This window comes from Rhinoraja longicauda, chromosome 23 (assembly GCF_053455715.1).
Source record: "Rhinoraja longicauda isolate Sanriku21f chromosome 23, sRhiLon1.1, whole genome shotgun sequence".
Classification (NCBI taxonomy): domain Eukaryota; kingdom Metazoa; phylum Chordata; class Chondrichthyes; order Rajiformes; family Arhynchobatidae; genus Rhinoraja; species Rhinoraja longicauda.
This window is the reverse complement of record NC_135975.1, coordinates 9,469,538-9,481,868: the sequence shown is the minus strand read 5'-3', so window position 1 is coordinate 9,481,868 and position 12,331 is coordinate 9,469,538. Positions and strand designations below refer to the sequence as shown.

The following is a 12,331-nucleotide window of genomic DNA, read 5'->3' as shown; positions in this document are numbered from 1 at the left end:
GTACTTGTTACTTTGACTTCATCTATATACTAAAACTCTCGTTTGTTTGTTTGTTATCGAACTACAGCCAAAACGGTGCACAATAGTGCGACAATTTTAGGCCCAACTTACTTATCGTCATCAATTTAATGGAAATGCAAGTAGTTTAATTGAAATTGGTGTTATATTTTTTAAGTTATTCACATTTTAAACATATCATATCATATCATATATATACAGCCGGAAACAGGCCTTTTCGGCCCTCCAAGTCCGTGCCGCCCAGTGATCCCCGTACATTAACACTATCCTACACCCACTAGGGACAATTTTTACATTTACCCAGCCAATTAACCTACATACCCGTACGTCTTTGGAGTGTGGGAGGAAACCGAAGATGGATAGAAAATTGGTTGACAGACAGAAAGCAAAGAGTGGGGATAAATGGGTCCCTTTCGGAATGGGAGGCAGTGACCAGTGGGGTACCGCAAGGTTCGGTACTGGGACCCCAGCTATTTACGATATACATTAATGACTTAGACGAAGGGATTAAAAGTACCATTAGCAAATTTGCAGATGATACTAAGCTGGGGGGTAGTGTGAATTGTGAGGAAGATGCAATAAGGCTGCAGGGTGACTTGGACAGGTTGTGTGAGTGGGCGGATACATGGCAGATGCAGTTTAATGTAGATAAGTGTGAGGTTATTCACTTTGGAAGTAAGAATGGAAAGGCAGATTATTATCTGAATGGTGTCAAGTTAGGAGGAGGGGGAGTTCAACGAGATCTGGGTGTCCTAGTGCATCAGTCAATGAAAGAAAGCATGCAGGTACAGCAGGCAGTGAAGAAAGCCAATGGAATGTTGGCCTTCGTAACAAGAGGAGTTGAGTATAGGAGCAAAGAGGTCCTTCTACAGTTGTACCGGGCCCTGGTGAGACCGCACCTGGAGTACTGTGTGCAGTTTTGGTCTCCAAATTTGAGGAAGGATATTCTTGCTATGGAGGGCGTGCAGCGTAGGTTCACTAGGTTAATTCCTGGAATGGCGGGACTGTCGTATGTTGAAAGGCTGGAGCGATTGGGCTTGTATACACTGGAATTTAGAAGGGTGAGGGGGGATCTTATTGAAACATATAAGATAATTAGGGGATTGGACACATTAGAGGCAGGAAACATGTTCCCAATGTTGGGGGAGTCCAGAACAAGGGGCCACAGTTTAAGAATAAGGGGTAGGCCATTTAGAACGGAGATGAGGAAGAACTTTTACAGTCAGAGAGTGGTGAAGGTGTGGAATTCTCTGCCTCAGAAGGCAGTGGAGGCCAGTTCGTTGGATGCTTTCAAGAGAGAGCTGGATAGAGCTCTTAAGGATAGCGGAGTGAGGGGGTATGGGGAGAAGGCAGGAACGGGGTACTGATTGAGAGTGATCAGCCATGATCGCATTGAATGGCGGTGCTGGCTCGAAGGGCTGAATGGCCTACTCCTGCACCTATTGTCTATTGTAAAACCCACACAGGTCACGGGGAGAACGTACAAACTCCTTACAGTGCAGCACCCGTAGTCAGGATCGAATCTGAGTCTCCGGCGCTGCATTCGCTGTAAAGCAGCAACTCTACCGCTGCGCTACCGTGCCGCCTAATGTTTCAATCTATCTCCCAGGGAGGGAGGGAGGATAAGGGGGGTTGAGGGGATGGAGTGGGGGAGGAGGAGGGAGGGGAAGGTGGAGGGGGAAAGGAGGGGGGAGAGGGGAGGAGGGGGTGATGCACCGATGCAGGAGAGGTTTGGGCCCAACGGCTCCACTTGGTCTAATCCAAATCCTCTGAACACCAAAACTTGCATTTTTTTGGCCACGTAAAGAATTATTCCACCATCCTCAGCTTCCTATACACTCCATGTGCTACATTCTTGCCAAATCACCCAGCTTTGCATCCATCCCACAACATACTTTCTGGTCCAACACAATCATTCACACTCAATTTATCTCGAAAGTCAAAACTGGGTTCTCTACTCCTCCCTGTACAACTGGATCCTCATCTTCCTCATGGGCAGACCTCAATCACTACAAATTGGCAACATCAGAGCAGGGGCACCTCAAGGCTGCACGCTCAGTACAGAGCACTACGCTCTCTACAGCTACAACCGTGTGGCCAGACACAGCTCCAACACTATTTTAAAATTTACCAATGATACCACCACTAGTCGACAAATAACAGGTAATGATGAGTCAGTAAAATAGGACGATCTTGCGCTCAATGTTAGCAACACCAAGCAGCTGATTGTTGACCAGACAATAGACAATAGGTGCAGGAGGAGGCCATTCAGCCCTTCGAGCCAGCACCGCCATTCAATGTGATCATGGCTGATCATTCTCAATCAGTACCCCGTTCCTGCCTTCTCCCCATACCCCCTGACTCTGCTATCCTTAAGAGCTCTATTTAGCTCTCTCTTGAATGCATTCAGAGAATTGGCCTCCACTGCCTTCTGAGGCAGAGAATTCCACAGATTCACAACTCTCTGACTGAAAAAGTTTTTCCTCATCTCAGTTCTAAATGGCCTACCCCTTATTCTTAAACTGTGGCCCCTTGTTATGGACTCCCCCAACATTGGGAACATGTTTCCTGCCGGAAGGGAAACCAGAAAGTCCATGAACCCATCTTCAGAGACAGGGCAACAGTGGTGAGAGATAACAGCTTCAAGTTCCTGGGTGTGCACATCTCTGATGATCTGTCTGTCCTGGGCCCAGCATAATGATGTAAATCACAAAGAAAGCTCATCTTAGAAACGTAGAAAATAGGTGGAGTAGGTCATTCGGCCCTTTGAGCCAGCACCTCCATTCAATATGATCATTGCTGATCATCCAAAATCAGTACCCCATTCCTGCTTTCTGCCCATATGCTTTGATCCCATTAGCCCTAAAAGCCATATCTAACTCTCACTTGAAAACATTCAGGGAATTGCCCTCCATTGCTTTCTGTGGCAGAGAATTCCAGATTCACAACTCTCTGGGTGAAAAAGTTTTTCCTCATCTCAGTTCTAAATGGCCTCCCCCTTATTCTGAAACTATGACCCCCTTGTTCTGGACTCCCCCAACATCAGGAACATTTTTCCTGCATCCAGCCTGTCCAATCCCATAACCTCACCGCAACTACCTTCACCTCAACTTCCTCAGACCTTTGAGGAGATTCGGCACATCATTGAATACTCTTGATCTTTTGACATATGGTAGAGAGCGTACTGGTTGCATTAACAGCCTGTTTAAGTAACCTGAACAAAAGGCGTCCCAAAAAGTATTGGACATTGCCAGGTCTATCATAGGTCTTGACAAAGAAATCCACAAGAAGTGCTGCCTTATGAGAGCAGCTAACTTCAAAGAGCTACACCATACTGGCTACGTTCTCACCTTGCTGCCACCTTCGAGCACAAACCCAACCACAACCCTACCTCATCAACGGATTACTATGGACTTTATATAGGTTGCAGAACATATGTCAGCTTCAATTATTTGTTGATCTGTGAGTTGTGCTTAATGTGTCTGTAAAGCTGCAGTATATAAGAATGTCATTGTTGTGGTCCTGGTACAAAAGACAATTAAAACACTCTTGACTTTTGAACTTCGCACTGTGCTTTTACACAATTTCATTTAATCCACTGTATATACCAAACCTTAGTGAACCCCAGATGTTGGTGTTTAAAGGGTTTAAATTTTCTCGTTTTTTTATGCAAAATAACAAGCATGTGCAGCATGCAATTAGAAAGGACATTATCTCAGTGAACCCCACTGGTAACATTTCACCAGCCAACCAAAAGTGTTTTTTTCCCCTGTGGAATATCAATTTTATGAGCCCTTATTTTGCATGCCATGTGCTTTATGAGAAAACAAATATTCTAACAAATATTGGTTTGGCCCATATCAACCCTGACACATTACACTTCCAAGAAAGTAAAATTTGGCATTAATGTTACTTTGTAAAAATTCATGTCAACTCTCCAACAATTATATGAACACATTGTCATCTTCTCCCTACTAATAGATTCAAGCTTTCCCCCATCTAATGACACAGGACCAACTAACTACTGTGTCCCACTCTTTCTGAACCACAGATAACCTCTGGCACTTTTCAATCTACAGGAACCATTTTGAACTACAAAGAATTCAGAAGTTTCAAAATCAATGCTTACGCTCTCTCTGAACCCACTTCTTCTAAAACCCAAAGATCCAACTCATTGCTTTTTCATTAATTTAACTCCCATTAACTCCATTACTTTTTTTTAACTAATAGAAATTACATCTGTAACTCATTAAATCTTTGTTCCGAACAATTTTACAAAACCCATGTTAATTTCAGTGCAATGTCACTCTTCCATGATATTTTATGGAACGTTGATTTTAGCACTATGCAATGAGGCAGATCTCAGATTTCATTCATAGCTTCTGGTAAAATAACACTGAAGGCAGTGATATTTGATTATTTTGGTTTGAAATAGCCCATTGATAATTGTTGCCCAGGAGGATACATTTAACCTATTGCCCAACAGTGATCCTAACCAATCGCAATGGAACTCAGAGCTTTGATTAGTTACCCGGAATCCCTCCCAAAATTAAATTTAAAACAAATACATCAAAGACCCAATACCATCCAGGCACAGGAAACTGCAGATGTGCAATCTTGAACAAAACATGAAGCGCTGTAACTGAGCAGCTCAAGTAGCATCTGGAGGAAATGGACAACGGACACTATGTCTGGACTCCCCTTTAAAATGATTGAAATGGTGTTGGGTAGATACAATGGGGGGGGTTTGGTACTTGGGTGGAGTAAGTGACAAAAGCTAGAGGTAAAAAGGATACAAAAGAGTGTCAGATAAGTAGAGAAGAGGAGGAGTACAATATAAAACCAGAGGGAGGGATATGGAAGGAGGGTCCTGAGTATGGGAAAAGATGCAGGGTGACTGGGTGGGGTGGCAGATGGTGGGAGAAATGTGTGTAAAGCAGGGGTCGCAGAAATGAGAGGATGTTGAGGACAATACTCGAACTTTGAGACTTCTCATAGATGTAAGTAACCCAAGCAAAGTAGGAGGTGAAGATAGACACAAAAAGCTGGAGTAACTCAGCAGGACAGGCAACATCTCCGGAGAGAAGGAATGGGTGACGTTTTGGGTTGAGACCCTTCTCTCCAGAGATGCTGCCTGTCCCACTGAGTTACTCCAGCTTTTTGTGTCTTGTCTTCGGTTTAAACCAGCATCTGCAGTTCCTTCCTACAAAATAGGTGATGTTTATTTTAGCAATGGAGGAGACCAAGCTCATAAAAAGTCAGTAAGGGAATGGGAAGAGGTTTTAAAATGGCTAGCAACCAGGAGATCGAGCAGGCCTTGGAGGACAGAGCATAAATGTTCACCTCGTCTACACTTGGTCTCACCAATGTAAAGGAGACCACATTGGAAAGAGTTAACAGCACTCTGCTCTCACAAGCAAAGCAATCAATTGAATCAGTGATCACCATGAACAATACTATACCCAATTGCTAAACAAGTCAAGAGTCAAGAAAGTTTAATTGTTTAATTGGCATATGCACCAGGAACAAAATAACAAAATTCTTACTTGCTGCAGCTTTACAGGCATAGTAAAACACAAAAAAACACAGTAATTAATAATACAATAAATCATCCGTAATACTTAGTAACCAGGGTGTAATAGTGCAAACCAAAGGACATAGCGCAACCTAAACCAAGTCCATAGTAGCTGGTTGCTGAGGTAGGGTTGTGGTTATGGTTGGACAGTGTGGTTCAAATTCTTGGTTGATGGGAAGATGCTGTTCTTGAACCTGGAGGTCACTGTTCCCAGGCTCGTGTACCTTCTTCCCAGTGATAGCATCGAGATGAAAGCATGGCCGGCATAATACAAACATGACTACTCAGCAAACAATGATCATTTGTTTTTAAAAATTACATTTATATCCATGTTCTACTTCATCGGGCAAACAATTCAGCATATATTTGTGTTCCAGAGTTGAATACAAGCCCATAGAGTTCATATTTTTAATATTAGTATCAATAGCATTCGTTTCCATAAGTTACAAGTTCTTTTTTTTAACTTTCCGAGCAAAGTTTGCTAATTCATTGATAACTGTTGATTTCCTTTATGACCTACTGAACAACTTCTTACTGCAGTTCCAAGTCAAACGCCAAGAAAGTTCTGGGTGCAGTCAAAAATATGAGTTGTCATTGTCAGGCACTAAATGGTGAGAATCAATCTTTCTTTCAATTGCCGTCCGAACCCCAAGGTAAGTAGAAGAACATTCGTCCCATTTAATAACCAGAAAATTAAAGTGCAAATAATGTCCAAAACACTAACATAGTTCTGCTGTCTGGCAATATAGTACTTCATGTTAAGGCAGTGAAGAAAATAAACTAGTGATGAAATCACTGTGAAAGAAACAAATATTAAGATGGCTTTTATGGTATCTCACAGGTGGGATCATATTCCTTTTGGAATCAAAAATTTTTAATTAAAAAACTGCAGAAGAACCAAATTTAAAAAGAAGCTGCATTAACAAAGCTTTCTGCAAAAAAATACATACGTGGAGATCCACAGGGAACAATTCGATGTATTTGGTAATAACCAATTGTGTAGTCAACTTCAATGCATCGTCTCACAATCTTATTAACCACAGCCATTTCATAATCGGGATAAATACTTCGTTCAATCTACATTTTTAAATGTTCCAACCTCTTTAGAGAAAAATAATTGATATAATCCCGAAGATTGACGCAAAATGCTGGAGCAAGTCTGCGTGTCAGGCCGCCTAGCTGGAGAAAATGGAAAATAGTCGGAACCAAAAGCTGCCTGATCCGCTGAGTTACTCCAGTATTTTGCGTCTATCTTTGGTATAAAGCAGCATCTGCAGTTGCTTTTTATTACTTTGGTATAGTCCCGAAGTCAGTACTTCGAAAGTGCAAACCAAGGTCAGAGTCTGCGCAGCGAAACTGAATGCACAGTGCTTTTGTGTTTGTTTTATCCGTTATAAAGTTAATGGGAAAACGGAACAGTCCAAGAGGCGTAAGATTGCTGAACAAGGCTGTTGATATTGAAGGATGCAACTTTCTCTCGCCTTAGTAGAAGCAACGTGTCACTTTCGATGAACGGTCACTCCGGAGCACGCTCTCCGTGGTTTCGATCTTGTGTCTCATCTAAGTAGCTGGAATAGTTCTCCGATCCTTTCGCATGCCCAAATTCACTCCCCGCCCCAAGGCTGACGTGGTTCATTCTGTTACGAGTTCGCCCGTTAGACAAGCATAGAAAACCTCAGGATTTTACTCGGATACTGTGACTCTCTGACACCGTAGGATTTCCTGCCCGCCCGTCTTGCAACCCTTTACCGACTCCCTCCGCTGATCAGCTCAAACCTCTTCCTAAGTTTGGAGTTTGGTGGGAAGACAGCTACTTCCAAGACTTCTTGACCACTTTACGGCGCCCCCTCCACTCGTCCCATTTAAATAGAAATTGCAAGTCCTCGTGTCAAACCTTCGCAGATTGAAACTTTCCCAGTTAACAGTGTGTTTACGGAGTTGTCAGTAAGTCCCGTCTGCTGGAATATAAAGGTTTATTTCGGCACTTTCAGCTCGGGAAGAGGGATAAACCTCCGGAGCTTGTTAATGCTTACTCTTCACCGTCCACTCGCTCGCTCCCAACCTTTGACTCTTTGTCAAACTACACCTTCCCCTCCCTTCGCCAGAAAAAAAAAACCTTAACCTCCCCAAGCCACGGTTACTTTTCACACACTGCTCCTGCCTTTCGTCTCGGCTAACGACGCCAGCATCTCACCAGCTTGACGATCCCTCGTTGGAGCGGAAAGGCCGGGGCCGTTGACTGGGCTTGAGAAGGATTCGCGGCCGCTGTCGCCATCGTGCCTGAACTTCACCGTGAGTGAACCGGAAAGAGAAAGCCCCACGCACGGAGCAGGGAGACGCCGCTCCGAGTGACTGCTTCCGGGTCGGCGCCAGGGGCAACCGGGACCGAAGGGAGCGACACGTCACGGTTACCACGGAGACCCTTTCCGGGTTAACGGATGCAGAGCGGCCTTGGACACGTCAGCTCAAGCGGACGGGGGGGCGGGGGGACAGTGGGCGGGGTGGCGGAGGAGGGGGGTACAGTGGGCGGAGGAGGGGGGTACAGTGGGCGGGGGGCGGAGGGGACAGTGGGAGGGGGGGACAGTGGGCGGAGGGGACAGTGGGCGGAGGGGGGGACAGTGGGCGGAGGGGGGGGACAGTGGGCGGGGGGCGGAGGAGGGGGGGCGGAGGGGACAGTGGGCGGAGCGGGGACAGTGGGCGGAGGGGGGGACAGTGGGAGGAGCGGGGACAGTGGGAGGAGCGGGGACAGTGGGAGGAGCGGGGACAGTGGGAGGAGCGGGGACGACAGTGGGAGGAGCGGGGGGGACAGTGGGAGGAGCGGGGGGGGACAGTGGGAGGAGGGGGGGGACAGTGGGAGGAGGGGGGGGACAGTGGGAGGAGGGGGGGGACAGTGGGAGGAGGGGGGTCTTTATTCTGTTATATCTACGGCCATCCTCAGCCAGTTGAACCTGCTGAGGTCTTATTGATGTAATTCGGGGAGTCATTATTAGCCACCCTTCAATGACAGAAGACCGTGTGTAGTTTGAGCCCTGCTCATTGAAGGTGAAGGGGAAAAGATTTAATAGGAATCTGAGGGGTAACTTTTTCCCACAAAGAGTGGTGGGTGTATGGAATAAACTGCCAGAGGAGGTAGTGAGGCTGGGACTATTCCCAATGTTTAAGAAACAGTTAGGCAGGTACATTTAGGGCGGCACGGTAGCGCAGCGGTAGAGTTGCTGCTTTACAGCGAATGCAGCGCCGGAGACACAGGTTCGATCCTGACTACGGGTGCTGCACTGTAAGGAGTTTGTACGTTCTCCCCGTGACCTGCGTGGGTTTTCTCCGAGATCTTCGGTTTCCTCCCACACTCCAAAGACGTACAGGTATGTAGGTTAATTGGCTGGGTAAATGTAAAAATTGTCCCTAGTGGGTGTAGGATAGTATTAATGTACGGGGATCACTGGGCGGCACGGACTTGGAGGGCCGAAAAGGCCTGTTTCCGGCTGTATATATATGATATGATATGATATGGATAGGACAGGTTTGGAGGGATATGGACCATACGTGGTGTTACATATGCTACATATTCATTGTAGCAGTCCCAACCTCCTGCACTACTTTGTATCAGGCACACTCACCACACACACACACACACTGTGATTAGGTATGTAAGCACTTTTCAGTATCACTACGCCACACAGGCAAGGAGCTGAATAAAGGAGTAAATTAAGGCAACTGAAACAACCTGAATTGTGTCGTTATTATCAGGACATCAAACCCGAAGACACAACATGGTGGCAGCGGTGACTTTCGAGTAAAAACCCGCGCTATTGTGAATCGCTATTGTGAATTAGGAACAGCGGCTGCAGAGAAATTGATTTTTTTTGTGCACCCGCCTAACAACACAAGATGGCGGCCTCCACAGCAGCAATGAGCCTCCACCCTACGATGAACTGGGACGCCGATGATGTGGTGGAGGCGTTCAAGAAATTCAAACAAAAGAGCCAGCTGGCATTTAAAAGCTTCCTGAAAGGAACTGCAGATGAAGAGAAGGTCAGTTATATTTTACTATGGCTCGGGGAGAAGGGTCTAGACATTTTTAACAGTTGGAGCTTAACAGAGCCTGACTGCAATAATCCGGGAATAGTCCTTGAAAGGTTTGCGAACCATATGGAGCCCAAATCAAACCACAGAATCCATCGGTATGAGTTCCAAGGGCTAAGACAAGACCCACAAGAAACAACCGACACTTTCCTTTCGAGACTAAGGAACGTGGCCAAGAAATGCAGATTTGGTGATGAAGATGACAGAATTGTCGACCAGCTAATATGGGGGTGCGCCCACCAAGAGGTCCAAAAGTCCCTAATAGGGAAAGACACCCTCAACCTAAAAGACGCCGTAGATGCTGCCAGAGCTTTCGAAGCCACAAGGAAACAAATGTCCTCCCTCTGCCTTCAAGTTGGCTCATCTCAGAGCAGCACCAGAGTGAATATAGACGCTCTCTCAAAACGTGACCCTGGCTCCACCTTAAAGGCTCCAAAGCAGACATTTTCTAGGCATGCAAACAAACAAGCAAGCCAAAGAAGCTGCTGGAACTGCGGTACAGAGCATGCATTTGATGATCGCAGGGCGTGCCCAGCATACGGGACTACCTGCAACTCATGTGGGAGGCCTAACCACTGGAAGAAAATGTGTAGGTCAACAAAATCATACAGCACCAAGCCAAAGCAGCAATGGTCAAAGAACGATAGAAATACGAGAAGGAAACAAATACACGCACACGTCCAACAGGAAGAGGAGATAACCTCAGATACCTCTGAGGAAGAATTCCTTTCCGTTGGGACCATTGACGTCCACGAAATGGGAAACAGCAAAACACATAGCAACAGAGAGGAAGCATATACTATAATACAACTACAGAAAAAAGTGGGAAAGAAAAGAACAACGATTAATCTAAGGCTCAAAATTGATACTGGAGCCCAGAGCAATATCTTACCAGTCAATCTTTACGGAAAGATATTCCCTGAACACATGACAAAAGATGGCAGCGTCAGGAAAGGAATCCTTGGAAGTAGCGATGTAGTCCTAGCTGCATACGGAGGTTCCATAATCCCACAGCTAGGCAAAATAATCATAGCAGGAACATACAAAGGGAAAGAAGTGAAATGCCCCTTCTTCATCACTAAATCGAAAGGACCTGCTATTCTCGGCCTGAACACGTGCCAAAGACTGAAGATTGTGTCAATCAACTATGAAATCAAGACAAACTCCTGCAGAATTGACAGAAACATACCCATCAAAAACCGGCCGCCCATCAGGAACAAAGAAGAATTGATGGACATGTACCCAGAGTGTTTTGACGATACCGTTGGTTGTTTTGAGGAATACGAATACCATATCACAGTAGACCCCAGTGTGAAGCCAGTGATCCACCCACCCCGCCGTGTTCCCCTTGAACTGAAAGAGAGGCTAAGGGAACAACTAAACGAAATGGAAGAAAAGGGCATCATCACAGCAATAACTAAACCAACTGATTGGGTAAATTCAATTGTTATCAAAGAAAAGCCAAACGGAAAACTAAGGATATGCCTTGATCCCAGGGATCTGAACAATGCATTGAAGCGCGACCATTATCCAACTCCAACCCTTGAAGAGATCACACCCGCACTAGCCGGTTCCAAGGTGTTCAGCAAGCTGGATGCTAGCAATGGATATTGGAACGTCAAAATAGACCGGAAGTCATCAATGCTCACCACTTTCAACACGCCATTTGGCAGATTCAGATTCAACAGGCTCCCATTCGGGCTGAAGGTGAGTCAAGATGTCTTCCAGCGGAAAATAGATGAAACATACAAAGGCTGTAAAGGGGCAATCGGGATAGCAGATGATATCCAAGTATACGGCAGAGATGAAAACACGCATGATTACAACCTCCATGAGGCTATGGAAAAAACTCGAAGAGCCGGCATAAAGCTCAATGCAGACAAATGCATAATCAAAGAAAGGGAGTGCAAATTCTTTGGACTGATTTACTCTGCAGAAGGAGTGAAACCGGACCCTACAAAAGTGGATGCTATCAACCACATGGAGGAACCCAAAGACAAGAAACAGTTAAGAAGTTTCCTAGGGCTCATACAATACATGGGAGTCTTCATACCTAAGCTTGCTAATCATACAGCAAATCTCCGTGAATTGATGAAAGACGACGCTGAATTTGATTGGTGTGCTTCACATAGCCAAGATTTTGGGAAATTAAAACAACTCATCAGCAAAGAAACGATCCTGCAGTACTATGACAGACAGAAACCTGTAACACTCCAAGTTGATGCCTCCATGAGAGGAGTTGGAGCAGTACTGATACAAAATGGCCGACCTATTGCGTATGCATCCAAATCACTCACTCCTACAGAATCAAGGTACGCAAACATAGAGAGAGAACTCTTAGCAGTAGTCTATGGCTGCGAGAAATTTCACACTTACCTATATGGAAGGTATTTCGACATCGAAACAGACCACCGCCCTCTAGAACAAATCGGAAAAAAAAACCTCACCAAAGCACCAGCCAGACTACAGAGACTATTACTGAGGCTACAGAGCTACGACTACAACATCAGATACAAGCCAGGAAAAGACCTGCTGCTAGCTGACGCCCTATCCAGACTATCAACACATGACAAACAAGAGATGGAAGGGCTGAGCATAAAGATCCACCACATTGTGAGTGTGACAAGCGTGAAGCTGGAACAGATTAAAGAGGAA

The 12,331-nt window shown here is 45.5% G+C and overlaps 1 protein-coding gene across 1 annotated transcript in view; it reads right to left on the bottom strand.

The window, feature by feature from the left end:
* snd1 (staphylococcal nuclease and tudor domain containing 1) overlaps positions 1-7,915 on the bottom strand; it is a 734,850-nt gene extending 726,935 nt beyond the window's left edge. Inside the window, exon 1 of the mRNA XM_078419593.1 lies at positions 7,788-7,915. Within this exon, the coding sequence (XP_078275719.1) occupies positions 7,788-7,868 (81 nt within the window). The 5' untranslated portion in view covers positions 7,869-7,915. The remainder of the gene's footprint in view (positions 1-7,787) is intronic.
* Between the last annotated feature and the right edge of the window lie 4,416 nt (positions 7,916-12,331).